The sequence below is a fragment of the Etheostoma spectabile genome, chromosome 7 (genome assembly GCF_008692095.1).
Source record: "Etheostoma spectabile isolate EspeVRDwgs_2016 chromosome 7, UIUC_Espe_1.0, whole genome shotgun sequence".
Classification (NCBI taxonomy): Eukaryota; Metazoa; Chordata; class Actinopteri; order Perciformes; family Percidae; genus Etheostoma; species Etheostoma spectabile.
Genome location: NC_045739.1, coordinates 30,140,055 through 30,159,493, shown reverse-complemented (window position 1 = coordinate 30,159,493; position 19,439 = coordinate 30,140,055). Strand labels below are relative to the sequence as shown.

Sequence of the window (19,439 nt, the reverse complement as noted above, 5' to 3'; positions counted from 1 at the left end):
ATTGCGACAGGTCAGCATAACCCCGCTTTTACTGCGATAGGAAAGATCACTGTTGGGTCAGCCAGTAAAAAGTAAGAGTGGAAAAACCCACTGATGCACCACAATGCAGTACTCTGAGTTCTAAAAGCAGACTAATAAATCTAACAACAACTTTTCCTTGAAGGTCTTTTACAGAAGACACAGACCAGAAACAGTGGAATGGTTGTGATTGTAAATGTCTCTGATATTGTCTTACACATTGTATTTTTTAATGTTAAGACATTGTGGTTTTATTGTCATTTTGTGGTTTGGTCTGCTTTTATTTTGAAAGCGGTGTCTTCTTCTTCTTGTATTTTGTTTGACGCTACACTTCCTGTTACACACTCTTTTCCATGTGGTGCTCACGCATCGTCGGAGCGAAGGTAAAACCTGTTAACATGTTTGTAGTTTACATATTTGTCAATTTGAGTCTTTTAAGAGAAGGTTTACCTTGCGATTTACCTTATTAATCTTTTAATGTTTGCACATGGTATTTCTAAGAGCTCCAACTGTGAGGACGTCAGGCTAGAAAGCATGCTAGCTAATGGACAGACACTTGATTAGCGCCCTTGGAGAGCGGAATAAGGTACGATTTAATATGTGAATGTGATTAATATGGGAAGATGATTTAATATATGTATTGTTTGTGAATCTACATTGAAACTTTTTGTACTTCTGTTCTCTGTAGTTTTCACGGTGTTCATATGGTGCCTGGTGCTCCTTAAGAGGAAGAATAAATTGACACCCGTTTGAAACTCTCTGCGTCCGAGTCCATAAATCCGAGGGGCCGCTACAGTGATCATGGGCGATTTTAGACCCTAACTTTTTTTTTTTTTTTTTTCAATTTTAGTTCTTCAAGTTAGTTTGCAGGCCTGTCTTTTAGTGACAGAGGACAAACAATTACATGTTCAAAGGGCTTGAAACAGGTTTAATATCCTGTGTCGCTGATGCTATGCACCTGTAAGCCCCGTCAAGGAAAGGGTTCACAGAAACGTACTGCTGGTCCACCAAAGGTCATGGGCCCAGAGTCCCGCCTTTGGCTCAGTCTCCATGTGATCTGTCAGAGGGACAGCAGGAGAGCGGTTGGACAGTTTAACGCTGGTAGTCCCCAGAGAAGAAGTTAGTAATTTCATGGTACAGATTAGAACACAAATGGAGATGGAAGCAACTCAAATTGCTGATTGTTAGAACATCGGTATTATTATGACTTATAAAGCGTCAGGTTTAGTTCCATCATAGTGTCAAAAAAACATTAGCTAACGTTCAGTAGCTGGCTCAGTGATAGTCGGCTAATTACTGATTAAACGGGGTGAGGTGGTGCGGTGGGGGGGGGCTTAACACTTTAGAAGGAACTGTATCCGTGTCACATTCCCCCTCCCACCCCCCAGACTTGCCCCTGGTCGTGATCATGACATTTTGCATGGACGCACAGACAGAATCCTAAAGCAAATACAGGGCCTATAAACAGTATTCATATTTTTATAATATTGGAGCTGTAACAAGTCCAAACTCTGCTGTACAATAAACTGTCTCAGAAATAATTGGGATCAACCATATCGTGCTCTTTTGTAGTCAAATTTAAAAACATGTATTGATCACTTGTCAGACAAATTAAAGTTGTGAACGACTTCCAGGATAAATCTTTTGGTTATATCACTGTCATGTGACCCGGATAATGTAGTAACACAAGTACATGTATAGAGCCAACAAATACCCAAAAAAATAATAAGAATTCAAATGTATAGTCTGACCAATAATATATATACCACTTATATAATTACATTTTGGCATGTCTAAACAAAATCCACATCACCAGTCATAGGCATGTGAACAACTTATTCCAGAAACAGTGATTATGGAAAAAAAAAATGGACAATTATGTAATAATTGTTACAGGCCTATTGGACTTCAATACTTCTGTTGGCCAGAAACACGACTTCAAATGAATGATCATGTTGATCTTTATCACTTGACGTGTAACTAGGCAAATATTTGCTAACAGCAGCTTTACAGTTTATCTTGTTGCCCCCTAACTGACCAAAACAACAATGAACGGGTTAAATTAGCTTAGTTGCCTTTCACAATTAAGAACATTTAAAGTGCTGCTGTACTTTGGAAAATAAGTTATGTGTAATCATTGCAAGGAGTCAACTTACATTATGGTATAAATCGGTATTGCACCTTAGAAATCTGGTTTTAAACCTGCAACCTGCACACGTGTAATTGCTTTACACAGTCGTACTTTCTTTGTTTTCACTGTTAATAAAACAGTTATATTGCGAATAATCCTTTTGCATCTGCTGTCAAGTTCCCCGTCTCCCTGTCTCTCCGTGTATCCCAGTCCACACTTGGCTCGTCTTGTCTTTCCCCTAATCCCCTTACATAATAACATCAACCCTGACCCGGACCAAGGAGACAGGTGGCGTCAGACATGCTTTGTCCCCCCCCCCCCTCCCCCCCCCGGGCCACACAGCAGCTCATATAAACACTATTGCATGCTTTTAAATGACACATAGCTCGTGAATTCACCTTCTGCCTCATTCACTACTAAAAAAGGAGGGACCCTGTCATGTGAGAGAAGCCTCATAGGCTCAAGAGTCTTTCAGGAAAAAGTGAGGTTGGGAGACTCAATAATGTGAGGAGCAGGGAGAGGATAGTTCACGTTAAGCTCTGTGGCTCTCTCTTCTTCCCCCACTTTATTATTCGCAGTTGCCATGGAGAAAAAACTATATTTAACCGGCTGTCTCTTCACTGCTCGCTAAATGCACTTTTCTCTCGGCCGTTTTCCCGTTCCATTGTTTCCACTGAGAGGACAGAAGGGAGCAACATCTTGATTTAAATCCGTTTAATGCTTCGCACTAGTGGCGGTGGGGAGTCGACAAAGCCAAAACAGAGCAGACCAGACACTATGACAGCTTCTCTTCTGGCCTGAAACCAGTGGCTTCAAAGGAATAAGTCATTTGACAGTCTAGCAGGCAGGCACAGAGTCCGGATCCCCCCCACTCCCCCCTTTTAACACCTAAAAGAAGAAATGGCAGCTTTGCCTGGAGATCTGTTCTGTTTAGGGCTCTGGCAGGGGCGGTTTGGCAGTTGCGCCAGTAATATTGAGCCTAGACCCCTGCTGCCCCCCCCCCCTCATAACTTTGGTAAATATTTTTTACATTCTTAATAATAACAAATGTATACTTTATTAGTTCCAGTGATACATAAAATGTAGGTTAACACTGAATGAGTATTCAGTTTATTGTTATGGATGTGTTGTTAGTCTTTTGTAGAACCAAACCTATGGATGCTTGGTGGTTTATAATCATAGACATAAGAAATGGACAATGTGACGTCGTTGATTTCAATGGAGACCAGTGGAGTCTGTTAGAAGCTCTTTACCGGTGATGCTGAGCGTTACTGCGCAGCCTCCAACTGAGCTTGAATATGTAGATGTGACGTGAGCAACCTGTCTGAAAGTTGTAAGTCTTCTAGTAGCTGTGCAAGAGAAATCTCATTCATTCCCAATCAGCAGAGACTGAGAGCGTAGGCATAGTTTAGGAGCTAACATAGACACAGGCTCATTACTGCTAACTAACATGCTAGTTAACATTAGTAATTAAACCTAAACAGCTGATGGAAGACCAAACTGTCTGCGAGCTCACCCTGTACTGTAGTGTGATTCCTCTACTGTGCGACAGCAAGTCGTGTGGTTATGACACAATCGTTAGCTTATTTTTATAAAAACGTCTGCTACAGAGCCATAACGTGAGCTACAAGGTAACGGAGCCTTTTATCCATTGTCGTGTTTCTTTAGAAATAAACAATGTAAAGTTATTCTCTGTCAAAGTGGCGCCAAAATGAATGGCAGTCAATGGGATGCTAACAACGGGTGATGGCTTGATAGCATCAAAATGGCGCCATAGGAGCTACACTTTGTCGAGGCTGGCTTACCCCCTTGTATGTAACGCTTGTGCATAATATATTTGGTATCCCTAAAATGGCATGTGGCCCCAGCCTGGCCCCCCCATGTGTCTTGCAAATCACTACGATGACAGTAATTGCCCTCTGATGTCTCTATAGGCAGGACAACACAATTTGTCGGTGCCTCCCAAAACCATCACACATCCCCAGAAAAAGCCCTTTAGGTTGCAGTGTGGTTAGTTTACGGCACAAAACGACTAGGTTAGGGCGAGGATAGATCATGGTTTGGGTTAAAATAACTACTTGGTTAAGGTCAGGGCACGTTAGTCATCATGGTTACAGTAATAACACTTGGTTAAGATTAGGGAACGATTAAGGTCTTGTTGAAAAGAAACCAAGTTGCCCGTCGGTGGGAAACAGGAAACGGATGGCTAGTGTCCCGTGGCAAAGTCTGACGTTTTGTTAACCCATTCAACCACCCTGACCTCCTCTCTCTGCAGACCTCTCGTCTCTAACAACATCACACCCATCCCCCCTTTTCTCTCGGCGGATACAACTCGATAGCCGCTATAGGCATTTGTCATTTTAACGTAAATGTGTGCAAGGTGTGTGTGTGTGTGTGTGTGTGTGTGTGTGTGTGTGTGTGTGTGTGTGTGTGTGTGTGTGTGTGTGTGTGTGTGTGTGTGTGTTGCTCTCTCTCTTATAAAGTGTCTAACAATAGTTACAAACACACCCTTTTTTTGCCGCCACCTAACTTATGGGTGGGACTCACCAGACACCTCCCGATACGATGCCACAACACGATACTTATGCCACGATACGATATTATTGGGATTTTAAACATATCGCAATATTCTGTGATATATTGCAATTAATAACCTTTTTTTATTAGATCTTTGTCAAAATCTGTTTTATCTAAAAAGATCCATTTCTGTTTGTTCTTATCCCTTTAATTGTATTGCTGCAAACTGGAACTGTCAAGCAGACAAACTGACCAACACATACATAATAAAAGATCCATACTTGGCGCCTGTGTATTGATACAGTATTGCCACTGAAAATATTGCAATACTATGCTGTATCGATTCCCCCCCTCCTAACCTAAACAGAAACCCCTCTACCACAGCTGTCTTGATTATATACATACTGCCTAGTGGGTCTATGTGACTGGGTTGATTTGTCATAAGAAAAAAAGCTCTTATAGCACCTTAAAGGGATAGTTCAACATTTTAGGAAATACACGTAATCCTTTTCTGGCCTAGTGTTAGATGAGAAGCTCAAAATCACTCTTGTCTGCTAGCAGCTGGTTAACTTAGCTTAGCATAAACACTGGAAAACGTTGGGAAACAGCTAACCTGGCTCTGTCGAAAAATAACAAAACTTGCCGAATCCAGGTTAAACAAACTAGATTTAAAAAAAGAAAAGAATAATCATGCAAATAAGCATATCATTCCAAAAATTAAACTATTGCTTTAAGTGAGAGTTTAAGGATTTTTCAGGACTTCAGGACACTCTGGACTGAAATCACGGTCCTTCTTGTACAGTTGTTGACCTGGCAGGTTTAAGGGTTTATGGTCTTACCTTAGTGGCCCTCCGGCGGTCCGGACACTGAGGATGCTGGCAACCCACCCAGTCCTCCTCCTGGACGGGCTTCTCATCTGAAAAGGAACACACGAGTCAATGAAGCATCTCTCTTTATCACTAAAACACCACAGCAGCCACCCAGACAGCTACTCAGCCAGCCATTAACACACCTGTCTTGGTGAAGCTGTAAAAACTTATTGTAGACACAAAGACGTTAAGTCCCCGCCTGTGTTTATGTAAGGACGGAGGGAGAGAGTGACTGTAGGAGACGCAAGAATCACTCTCACGCAGTAATAAGAGACCAAGGAGCCATGCCATAAAACAAAAAAGGACAAGTCTGGTTAAAGGGATTTCTCAAAGAAAAGGTAAACAAAAGACTGAAACGGGGGGGGGGGGGGGGGGGTGGGCACTGTTGGGAGGAGATCAGAGAGAAATGAATAACGACCAAAGAGACGGGCAGAAAATGGACGCGAATGAGAGGAAGCCCCATTCGGGTTTCTGTACCGGAGTGCACTCGTCGTGGGTAAGCTCGCTGTTCTCCACAATAACAAGTTGTCAAATAAACCTTGCAAAATGTACTTGACTAGTTGGCCAACGCTGCGGTTAGGGTATGATAAAAGGCAGTGTTTACGTCTACATCTTCTACATGTACACACACGATAAAGATATCATAACAGAGCACCGATATCTATCTGTCTGCCTAATGAGAAATACAGAGAATACGTGTGCAGGAAGGAGAGAGTAAGAGTAGGGCTGCACGATTATGGCCAAAATGATAATCGCGATTATTTTGATCAAAATTTTGATCGCGATTATTCTCACGATTATTTGTTGATTTTAACCAAAACAAATTTTATTGTCACATAGGCTATTTATAACTGCGAGAGGGAGTGTGATGGACGCTACTCACAGAGAGACGGCTGATCATTATGAACGGGTCCAGCACGGGTCGAACGGCGGATACACACGTCGTGTGTATTAAACGTCTGTATCTTCACTGCGCTGCATTTTTATGAACTATGATATTCTGGCCATGGGTCACATCTCTGGTCCTGGTCCAGGCTTCGGTCCAGCAGCTCCGTCTCACGCTGTTACTCTACCAACTGAAGTTAGCTGCATTCAAAAACTTCTTCTGTGTTCTTCGCCGTAGCGGCCGCGATAACAGTTACCCGCGGAAACACTGGTACAAATACAGGTTTGCCCCCTCATACTTAACAATATACAGCTGTGTTAATGAAAAATTAAAACTGTAGACATATATCAGAAGTGTGGACCGGCGGCCGCTGTGTGGCGGGGCGCGGAGAGTAAGAGGAGAGAGAGTAGGACGAGAGAGCGTAGAAAGATCCAACACAGGCACGGCTTTACAGACGAAATGGGTCATGTAACGCAAAATTAAACCGTATCCATATAAACAGCATTGCAGCGGATGCGAGGACATTAGCACCGGTGCGTCCTAGAAGAGCTAACAGCTAACAGACGCTACTAGCTAACAGCTAACAGACGCTAACTAGCACCGACTAGCACTGGTCACTGCTGTTGTCTGGAAAACACAATGGGACAAAGTGTTGCGTTTACTGGTAAACTGGTAAACCTTGAGACTGACGTATTACCGACTGCTATCTGTTGAGTTTTCCTCACGCTACTCTGTCCTCTGTGACTGTCTACATCTAGAAACTTAGCTGCACGGGGTGCAGTGAACTACTCTGACTGGCTCATGAGCAGACGGCTTTATGGAGCGGGAGATTGGCTTTGCAAAAAACCCGGAGCGTTCTATGAAATGACGCTTTAAAAAAAATAATCGCTCGATCACGCAAATTTGATCGTGGGAAGTCCAAATCGTGATCGCGATTAAATTCGATTAATTGTGCAGCCCTAAGTAAGAGGTAAGTACAAAGAGCTGGGGGGGGGGGGGGGTCTCCTGTTTCTGGACATGACAGGACTTTGTAGCAAAAAGCCTTTCCAGCCGGCTCAGATAACCTGTTCGTTGTAATGTCCCCTGTAACCCATTTTCGCCAAGCCACAAATGATATATCATTACAACATCATCCGTAATACAGGAGGGCTGCTGCGAGAAAATGAAGTCACTTAGCGGCTGAACTTTAAGGCCAAGCGCAAACAATAATTTGTCAGCGCGAAAGACATGGCGAAAGAGCCGAGGGCTTTCTCTGGGCCGCCGGCTGGCGCGTGGAAACAAGTCACCTCGAGTCATCCACTTGGCTCCAGCTACACTCACAGGCCAAGGGTGCTCGCAGGGAAGAGGGAAAAACAGAGTAATGGGTGCATACCACAGAGGCCAAGGCTTCCCCACCGGGGAGGGAAGGGTCAACCTGTCTGCAGTGGATATGCTCTATATCAGGGGTCTTCAACAGGGGGTCCACGAGCCCTAGGGGGTCCGCGGAGGTACTGCATGGGGGTCGCGAAAGTTTAGGTTGATTAGACTTTTTTTTATATTCCCCCCCCAGCCATTTTTTCCACTAATTGAAATGTCTTTAAATCCACATTAACATGAATTCAACACACTGTAGTAAACAGATAAGTGGAGGCAGAAGATGTCTTTCAGTCATCAATGCACACATGGCACTATAGGACCAGTTTGATATAACACAATTTTATACAATATATATAATTAGGGGGTCCCCGCTCCATCTCGCCATCAGTTTGGGGGTCCTTGGTCTGGAAAACGTTGAAGACCCCTGCTCTATATAAAGAGTGAGAGTAAAAACAAGAGTGGTACCATGTCTCAAATAGGACACTTGTACTTAAACTTGCTATTCTGAGTGCATAGGGTGTTCACACTGAGTATAAGCATATAAGTATGCCAGAGTGCAGTGCACTATGAGTACCCGGATGCTGCACTCAAAAGTTGAGCAGGAACACTGGACACCACTCGCCCTCAACCATCGCCATCTTCGCTAGGGAGCCGAAACTACAAGATCGGAAACGTCATTTCAAACTAGAGGTGTTCCAATGCAGATACCAGTATCGGCATCACCTCCGATACTGCCTAAAACGCTGGTATCGGGAATTACCGGAGTTTGTGAACCGATACCATGTCATAAAGCCCTAAAGAAAATCTACGTTAAAGTAGTTTATTTGTGTTCTTATTTTTGTCATAACTGACTGTCAAACTGGATAATAAAAGAAAGTGCTGTGGCGTTCATTGCTTGTGTTTGTATCCATACAGGGATAGTAGTAGGCAGTAAAACATAATAAATAAAATATATGACACACTGGTAAAAATGGTACCGGATAATCTCTATTTTAAACTTGTGAAAATGACGGGCAAGAAAGTTGCACCAGTTACGATCGAAATGTCAAAAAACTAACTACAAAAATGTATTTTTTTTTTTATAACTATTCAGACAGTGGTTGACAATAGGTGGCAGTAATACTTTGTCCCACTGCGATTTACCATTAAAAAAAGTTTTGCACGATTTGAGACAACATGGTGGTTAAGATACGTCACAGAATGGAAGAAGTGAAGGCACTGGCTTGCTGGAGGTGCCAGATAAATTTAGGAAATCACCAGTCAATATCAATCATATCCTCTGTGGACAACCAAATTTCAGGCCAATCCTTAAGCTAGTTGTTGATATTTTAGTCTCCAAAGTGGTGGACGGACACCAGCGTGGCTTAAAAAGCCTTTATGATCACCTTTCAACAAGTCCACCGAGGCAAAGCGCATTATGTCAAACTTTCACCAGCTTCCAGGAAAACAAAGTCCCTCCGGTGTCTGTGCTGTGCTGGGAACAGGCCGAGGCCGTCGCTAGCAGGCCTCAAGCTAACAGCCCCCCCCTCCGGGGTTTGCAAGCAGCAGGCTGCACAAGGAGCCCCCAGCTTTTATGGAGTGTTTTCCAATGAGGAAGAACTTCTTCTTCACAGATTAGTTACATTCAGCGGGTGAAGGGGAACAAAAAAATGCTAATGTTGCTCTGGACCTGCTAAATGATTCAAGAAACAGCTGTCTGCTAACAAGTTAGCTGTATTCACTTAAAAGGTGATAACATGTAATGTATGAACAGCTCGTTTCCTCTGCACCCAAGGGGTCGCAAAATAAAAACTTGAAGACTGGCATTCTGAAACTTTAAATGTATCAGATAGATTACATTTGCTATTCAGCTAAATTACTTTTATTTGTATTATTACACAAATCTGCGCATTTTACCAACTTAGAAAGAGATCCAAAAGAACCAGTTATCAGGGCCTAACCTCGACTAGGGCTAGTGCTTTTAACCTTTGTATGGTATTCAGGTCAAATTGACCCATTTCAAATTTTTACGAGAAGAAAAAAGTATACATTTTTTTCTACCTGAAGATCAACGATTACCTTATTTTCTGTGATAAACATGTATTACTGACTCAATTCAGAAACTTATTCTGGATATGACCACTTATGTTTTTTTCCATTGTGGATTTTTAACATGAATTATAACCTTATGACAAAAAATGAATCACACTTCCATTTTTAATTGTGTTCCAGTACAGACTGATTGCATTCCCTAAACATATACATTATGTTATTTCAATAGTTTGAAATTGAGATAAAGACAATATTTGTTAATAGATTGTGAAGTAAAATTGTATTTCAGAATTGTTTTTAAAACCCCAAAACCCAAGGGATATGAGAGGTCCCAAAAGTGAAGACAATACATAGGTTAATTCAATTATCAAAGTATTATAACATAGAAAAGGGTTTATGAAATGTAAAAAATGACGAATTATGTCGGTAAGCATTCAGGATTTGACACTAGATGGAAGAAATTTGAAGAAATAACATGACTGACAAGTCATCTTTAAAGCCATAGTGTGTAGTTTCTGTCCCCCCCCGATGAGGAATTCTAAGTAATGACAACATAACTGTTGGGGCATCCACGTAACACAAGCACACGCCCCTACCACTCCTTTACACAGATCCTAGTAGCCAAGGAGGACACGGAGGATCAAAGAAACATTCAGAAGAGCTCATTAACTTCGCTTGAATTCCTGCGTGCGAAAGTCGCCGCAATCTTCTGAACATCGCCATGCTGAGAAATCCAGAGAGAGTTGTGTGGAGCTCTTCATTAGCTTTGGAGCAACTCATTTGGCGACGGCTTGAATGTAAAGGACCTTCATTTATATAAAAGAGCTACGCACTAAAGCTTGAAGCTTGCCATGTCTAATAAGCAGCGGGGGCAACACAAAGGAACAATGGCTGCATGGGTTACGTTACATGTTCATTTTCATAAACTGTCACTGAGCCATGAGCTCAAATCCAATGCATGTCCCGCTGTACTAAACTCGAGCTTCTTCTTATACTCTTAGCCCTCGCTTCGCCATTAGACCATCCCGTATATTGTTAAATCATTGTATTATATGCTTATTCTCTCTCTCTCTCTCTCTCTCCCTCTCACACACTGGAATTCCTGAACTCAGCAGTGCTGATTAAGCCAAAAGCAAACAAGTATACACACACACACACACACACACACACCACACACACACACACACACACACACACACACACACACACACACACACACACACACACACCACACACACACACACACACACACACACACACACACACACACACACACACACACAAATACAGGAACTCATGTGACAGCAGACAATGAGCTTGCACACCATAGAGACAGTGGAGCGTCCCATCCACGCAGCTCTCTGCTGGCTCGCTCGCTCGCCACAGAGACACACCGCCCGGGGCAAAGACCCATTAGACTCTCATAAATAACCCAGAGCATCGAGCCAAGTTCCAAATGAATCACTCCAGCACGCAAGACGTACCAAGTATTCCAACTTGTCAATCTCCGCTTCCTCGTTTTGTAACCACAATGCGATTAGGAACGGGGTTTTACAGTGGAAATGAGTCAGGGTTCTTGTTCTTGCATTGGCTTTGCTGTCAAACCTTCCATGTGCGCTAGTTGACAGGATGTGAAAGCTATTCTAGCCCTGAGACAATTTGTCTATTGATTGCGTAGTCGATCAGAAAAGAAATCAAAGATTTATTGAGCAAAAACCAGGAGGCCTACAGCTTATCACATGTGTCGTTTGTGTTTTATTATGATTTATTATATTATTTTGTTAGCGTTTGATGCCTTGTTTCACAAAACATGTACTGTATGTATGACCATCAAATACATATTCCAAGGCTCTGATTAGTTAGCTGCAATCAGGCCTACATGATATGCTAGAACAATAAATCAACTTCTTTTAATATTCATACTCATCCAAATAAAAATGAAGGGCTCTGATTGGTTATATGGAACCATTGAAAGTGTAAGCCAGGGAAAGAGTTTCCACACACCCATTGGGCTTAATGAGCTCGCCAGCTACAACTAATCAAATCCGCCAGCAACACTCGTGATTTCAGCCAACACAAATCGACTGTCGCTGACTAACAATGAGAGGCCTGCTGCTGTCAATTGTTCCAAATAAGTCTTTGATTTCTGAGTGGTAAATCAGTTGCTGTCATCGTAAACTGCATACATCCTGTGTACGAGCTTATGGCGTTTTTCCACTGCTGGTAGCAGCTTGACTCGTCTCATCTCGACGCATTCTGCGTCCGTTTTCCATTGCAGATTGAGTAACGCCTCAGCGTGGCCGGTCACCATAGCTACGCGTGATGATGTGATTTTCAACGCAACTCACAACAGCACGTCGGCTACTTGCCACAGCCAGAAGAAATGTTTTGTTTCAAAAGAACCTGAAGGAAGCCAAATCACCGCTGGAAAACAACGGTAAGCTAAGTTTCCTGGTAACGTTAGCTAACATTTGCATGTGTTAGGGGCGCCGGTCAGTATTTACTATTCGCTATATAAAGTACATAAACTTTAGCAACTATGATTACACACCAAAATATGTCTGCTGTGTACTGTTTGTGTTTCATATCATTCACACTTTGCAAAATCGCCGCTGCAGACCATCTGGTGGGCGTTGGATGTCCGACTGGTGAAATCTCTGGTTCTGATTTTTTTTTTTAAAATGTCGTGTTTATTCCAGACACACACTCCGCACTCTTTGCTAAAAACGCAGTGATCCAACCAACCAGTAGTCGGCAGGTTTCCACGTCACTTTTTGGTATCGCCTCAGCTCGCTTGGAACCTTGACTGAGGTGGTACTAAAAGATGCAATCCAATATCAAATTACTGTAGGGTTTAACCAGCTCTATTATCACCGCATTGTGCCCGACATACTCGTCATCTCCTTGCACACCTCAGCCTCCCTCTGAGCCTCGCCAGAAATCCATATTTAGGTGGAGAAAGGCTGAGGCAAACACGCGTCGTTTTGGAGGAATGTTAAGAATGCTTCCCTCTGCCTTCTATTTGGTGAAATCCTCCATCCACGGTGAGATCGCATCATGGCACATGGAGGGAGGGGGTGAGCTTATTCTGATTGCTCAGGCTTCAACTCCTCTCCTTATTTTTACATTGTGTTTTTCAAAATCCCTTCACCCACTCCCTCCCTCCCTCCCTCCCTCCCTCCCGCCACGTACTAGAAACATGCACCTCCTCGCCAGGAGATCATTATGAAAAGACTCCTGGGAGACGCACGCAGATGGCAGGCAGGCGGGACGGCATACGGACCGGAAAGCTGGCAAAGGTACCGGCACATGTTGAGGTAGCCGACCGACCGACAGACACAATACATAAATATGGAATGAGCAGACAGGAAGGTGAAAAGGGAAGAAAGTCAGGTAGGGTGCAGGGTCTTGTTGAGCCTTATGTAACTAAAATATAGATATGAAGATATAGGTAGCTCAGTCAGTGGGGAGTTGGGTTGGGAACCGGAGGGTCGCTGGTTCAATCTTCGTACGGACCAAAGCATGGTGGTGGACTGGTAGCTGGAGAGGTGCCAGTTCACCTCCTGGGCACTGCCAAGGTGCTCTTGAGCAAGGCACCGAACCCCCAACTGCTCGGGGCGCCTTTCCATGGGCAGCCCCCCCACTCTGACATCTCTCCATTAGAGCATGTATAGATACTGAGCATGTGTGTGTAATTCAGGCCTCTGTGTAATGTGTGTAATAACAACAGAGTGTAAATTGTAATTTCCCCTTGCGGGAGTAATAAAGTGTACACTATTATTATTATTGTTATTATCATATACTATTTGTAGTATATTATAGCAGAGTGTCTAGTTCTAAAGATTATTTTGATGGAATTTAAAACGTTTTAAGTGTGAAATAATTAATAATAATCGATTGGACTAATTTCAAAGAGAAAATTGTAATATGTGCTTCTCACTTTATAGAGGGTGAGCTCATCAGCAGGTCATATCCTTGTACCAGGACAATGGCTTATTAACAGAAGAAAAAGGTTATGTTATGTGTCACACGAAAACCTTCAGTATTTGTGTCTAACAAATCAAACACCTGAAAAGGCTTGGTTAAATAAAAAAACCACCCAGCCCTTTAAGCGAGAGTCATGCGTCTGCGTTACTCCTAAATTCCACCGGTTCATTAGGTTTCCATTAAAGTCAACGTGTGTATTTCCACTGACTGTGGAGCGGCTGCGTCCGGACTCCACCTGAGCTCCGGCGATCCCCAGCCCTCCGGAGAGCTCCGCAGCAATTCAACACACGGCAGATAGTGCGGGACATAAAGTCGAGTACAGAAACAAGATAAAACACCCGGTTAATTTTCAAAATAAAATAGAGCATGCTCAAGGCGGATCATATCACCCTGCACTACACCTTGAGAACCACACAGGTGTTCCCACTCTACTCCTCTGGATGGAAACTAACTGTTGGTTTTGTTGTTCCATTCTACGTGAATATGCAAGATCTCGCGGGTCCTCGAGACTTCAGCTGTCAGTCATGGCCGCAGCCGTTCCACAACAAATCCGGACCTGGTGGGGGTTGACGGACGGCGGAGCACGGAGCCGATCCGGAGATTAGGAGTTGGAACTACGCCATGGGTACGTATGTAGGTGGAGACACGGACTCTACGGCGTAGCCTGATGTGCACCTCTTGAAAAACGACACGTCGCCGTGATGTGTGTCACTCTGTCATGGCTTTGCCAGCGTTGCACCCCCCCACCCCCCCACCCCATATTCTCACTATGAGTCTAGTTTTGTTACTCGTTACGAAGCTAATCGCCGTCACTCTCTCATTCTCGCCGTCTACCACACACTCCCCACGCACACACACACACGCCGACCCAGCTATTCTCTTAAAGAGATCGACGCACACGCCAACACAAGTATAAACTTCAGGCCACTTGCGTGGAGCCTGCGTAGAACCTTAAATCCCGCTTTAGTCCTGAACCCCCACCGTATTCCTCTCCAGGTGAATGAGTCCGGGCCCAGTGAGCAGGTTGCAGCTGTTTCTAATGTCGAGGGTTCAGTGGCAGCGGGGGCACGACACAGCCCTCCTGCTTAATGTTGTTTTACCCCCATAGTGGTTAAATCACACACATGTGCATCACACACTCTCCTACCCCCTCCCTGCATCTGTCTCCCTCCCCCACCACATCTGAGCGAACCCGAGGTCCCCATGTAGAAAACTGAAAAAACCCACAGAACAACAAGTGTAAACTGTTCCAGAGAGGCGTGGCGGAGCAGTCGAAACTGTTCAATTTAGAAGCTGGAGGAACTCAAATAATATATCTTGATTTATTCTGCTGACTCATTTTGGAATTAGTTAGTGTCAGGGAATTAAAACACAGCTTTCTCAAGTCTCTCCATGCATATGCGGCGTTAAAATCAATGTGAGCATCAAAACTACCTCATGGACTCTTCTGTAATGGTTGTAGTTGGTCCACAGTGGACTCATTCAAAAGGTTTTGTTGAATAAGTTATGTATCTATTATCTGCTCCAGCATTTCCCAATGATTCAGGCACAGTTATGGTCCAATAATGGTCCAAAAGGACGGGAAATTGCATTTTCTTTTTTATTGGAAAATGTAACATGTTCTTGATGGAGGACCTCTAAGCCCCTGGCAAATATTTGCACCCACGTTTTCCACAAACCTAGAAAATACAGTGCTATCTACATGACTTTTAAGGTAGAACCCAATCCACTGTCACCATATTTAAGAGGGGTCATGCGGGGATTACCGCATATCTTGAATTTCTTAGGGCATTAATGGCAGAAAGTACAGTGATTGGTCTCCAGTACGCGCTGATTCTTATATAAGAGCATGGCCTTTTGTGTCAGACCGTTCTTTTTATGGGCTTTATTGGTGCAACATTCCAAGAAAAACCAAAGCATGTTCTGCTGTTACTGGAACCCGTGGCTGAGTAGGACCTGAGGAATGCCAGAGTGTGCTTGTACACAGGGGATATTTTGGACTGGCCAAATTAGGTCTCGCCAAATAACCTCACTTTGTCCATGATGGACAATTCAACAAAAGCTTTCCTTCCTCGTGTCTTTTTAAGAGCGGTCAGGTAAAAAAAAGAATCCCAACAAGCCAAGTCGACATGCAGCCTCCTGCTTTAATTCAACGTCTTCATTAAGAAGAAAAGCAGCATGCAATATGCAGACATATAGTTGTTGGTTGGCCCTTATGGTAGTAAACAATAACATCACTAAAGCCTGTTCTAATTATCAGTATTAATACAGTATGTAAAATCATCATGGTATGGATGTTTGGGGATGTCGCCTGACCTCAGTGATGTAGTAGAATAAGAAATCAACTATCCAAATAAAAGTAGTGTAATATGCATTGCCAGTGAAATGACCTGGGGCTAAACTAACAATTATTTGAATTATCAAATAACCCTTTTGTTTGATTAGTCTATGCAGCGTCCACGTTATTCCTAGCCCCAAGATACCATGTTTGAATTATTGCTGCGACTTTCGGTAATTCCTTTCACTAATCTAGCGTCTGCGACAGTTAGAGAAGACATTTTTAGGGGGAAAAATGATGCGGGACAGTGGGTACACACCTTGATTGGGATAATGTGATCACACCTGCATCACTGCCTACAACCAAGGGATGGGAGGAAGGGACGGAAGGATGGCCCGAACTGACACTGACTCTTATAATAAAATATAACCAAGAGAAATGAGTTTTGGGGCTGATTCTTGGGACTGAATTGGTTGTGTTGCAGAACACAGCTCCAAGGCTGTGTGCTCCTACAGAGTTGGGAAATGTTTTCAGTAGAAGCGCAGGGCTTAATTACAGAGATGGTGAAAAGGTAAGGATCAAAGCCTCACTGTTCCCTCTGTGGCATTCCTCTTTTCGGTCTCTGCCAAACAGGTCGGCCTCAGCAGGCACCTTACTTAAGCTGACCAGAAAGTAGCCGGATTTCCAAGAGGCTGGCTGGCAGAGAGGATGAAGAACATTCCTCCCCAGCCCGGTGTTATCACTTCCCCTTCACTAATGGCATAAATCGGGCAGCACAGCGGAAAGCAAGTGCCCCTGTGCCACTTCTAAAAAAAAGAAAAAAGCCCTGAGCGGAGACAGGGAGGCATTTCAGTTCAGCTATGCACTTCTTCAGTGGTAAATATTTCAACTGTGGAGCTGGTCTCATCCGCTCTTTCCCTCTCATGTAAGGCTGTCTTCATGCCAAGTCACTGAGTGCTTTCCACGGTCGTACAGAGCAATGGAAAAGGAAAAAAAAAAAACCTTTCCATGAGAGGGTTTAAATCCTTAGCTCCAAAGTGCAAGTGAACCAGATCATCTGCTCGCTGAAAGGTTACATATAACAATGTGAAGTAATGTCTGATCCATGTTAGATGAATAAGGATGAGACTTAGTGGATTAACAGGTTTTGGTTTCTTTTTACATTATGCTGAATCAAGTAATAACATTGAGAGATTTTCAACACAATCTCAAAAGGTAAAACTTTTGATATCTGCCTTTTGCAGAGGCACGGTCGCTGCGCTCGGCGCCTAGCGCCGCCCAAGACCATTGTGATTGGTTTAAACAAAACGCCAATAAACCATAGGACGTTTTTCTCCCATCCCACAACATTTCGTGGACTAGACGGACCTTCCTCAGCAGCGTTGTGGAGGAAGGACAGCCAATGGGAGACTAATCCTGAGGTGAGAATGAACTTCTGTACCAAATTTCATGCCAATCCATCCAATCTAACAGTTGACCGGGCGTCCATATACAGAGGCTGACTCCTCGACGCAGCGAGCCCGGGTTCGACTCCGACCTGTGGCACTTTGCCGCATATCATTCCCCCTCTCTCTCACTTTCATATCTTCAGCTGTCTTGTCAAAATAAAGGCCAAAAATGCCCCAAAAATATCTTCAAAACAAAAAAATAAGCCAAAGATGCCAACCACATGGTGGCGCTAGAGGAAAAGTCTGGTGATTATCAAAGTTAGTAGGCTTCCTCTTCTGGGAACCATGAAAATGTAATGACAATTCACCTAATATTTTTTTCAGTCTGGACCAAAGTCAAATCTTAATGTCCAATTTCATGCAGTACAGTAGATCCGAACACCATTCAGTTCAGCCAGGGGAAATAACTGCATATAACGAGTACTTTAAATATGTAATATGTTCTGCTCTAAAAGGAAACTATTATTTAATAATTGAAAAAAAAAAAAGAAATGTGGAAATTCCAGCTTGATATTCCTTTGATGGTCTGTAGGCTGATCAAATGAGTTAGCACTCAATTCTTCATCAATAGAACTATCCGACTTGTTCATTCAGAAAACAAATGTACATTTTAATATAGTTTATTTACCCGTAGATTTTGCTATTTAAATTTTAACCAACGGCAAATAATCACAAATGAAAAGGATGGACAAACGCAAATCGACCCACTGCCCAGCCTGCTGTTTCATGGTGAGCACGCACACCCACAACCCACCCCCACCCACCCACCACACACACCCACACACCACACACCACACACCCACCACACACCACCTCCCAGTACCCCAGCTTACCACACAGATCATGGATGGCGTCCAGCGATGAGGACCAGGAGTAGCGCTCTATTCCCACCTGAGTGAGAGAGGGTGGCAGCGCCTCCAGCTCATACACTCCACGCTTCTTCCAGTACAGGAACATTATGAGTTCTTCAGCCAACTATATGGTAATTAATATATAATCTAACTATTCAAATCATAACCCTAAAACTGAACTTATACCAAGTGTCTAATCAGCCCTCGAAACCCCCCACAAAACATAATAATCTGAACTTAATACAGTTAATACACCCTTCTCACCAACCATTAGGATATCAAACCTGCCAGACCAACTCAACTTTAAACTCCACCAACTGCCAACGGCTTCGCGTTCATCCCCCACCTGCACAATTACCTCATCCAGCTGTAAGCCACAAAACACTTTGCTTTGAACCTCCTGTCCAAGTCTGATTCCATTTCAAGGCCGGTCCAAGTGAGCAAACTGGCTCACCTCAAGTCCAATCTGTTACATCTCCAGGGGACCATATTATTGATTCTAAACCCGGGATAAGCTTCACGGCTGCCATCGAGGTTTTAACAGGCACGTTTTAAAGTAGGCAACAGGTGATATAACTGGCCGCACTTCTTTCCTAGTACGCGTCCCTCCACATTAGTGTCAAATGCCTCTTCCGGTTGATTGTGTCGATTTTTAAGTTCTCCACTAATCGCCCACTGCCAAGCACCAAATGCTGCCTTCTTCTAATCCATTTAAGAGTGCTATTCCTGACTACATTACAGACGCCCCACTGCTAAAAAAGATGTTGCGAACTTATCTCCACCCCCAAGTATTATGTTTTCTGGCTTCTGCCTTCCCTGAGCCTCAACTTTATCCATGGCAAGGTTTCTCAAACTGTACAAAACGTGAGTGTGCGGCAAGCTGCTCATGTTAAAGTCCTGTGTAGGATCTCCTGGCAATAGGGGGGCTTTCTGCCCACTCCATCAGACAAGTGTTGTATTCATGCAGAGGTGAGTTGCATGCTGGGACGGGCACTCTGGGCCAATGGCTTTTGGACTGGGTGACACAAAGATCTCTTTTAAAACCTCCTCCTACATCCAGAGACTTT

The 19,439-nt window shown here is 43.6% G+C and overlaps 1 protein-coding gene across 1 annotated transcript in view; it reads right to left on the bottom strand.

The window, feature by feature from the left end:
- The window catches only part of plekhg5b (pleckstrin homology domain containing, family G (with RhoGef domain) member 5b), an 84,832-nt gene extending 65,792 nt beyond the window's left edge, over positions 1 to 19,040 (bottom strand). Inside the window, 2 exon segments of the mRNA XM_032520462.1 lie at positions 5,506 to 5,582; positions 18,355 to 19,040. Of these exon segments, the coding sequence (XP_032376353.1) occupies positions 5,506 to 5,582; positions 18,355 to 18,478 (201 nt within the window). The 5' untranslated portion in view covers positions 18,479 to 19,040.
- Between the last annotated feature and the right edge of the window lie 399 nt (positions 19,041 to 19,439).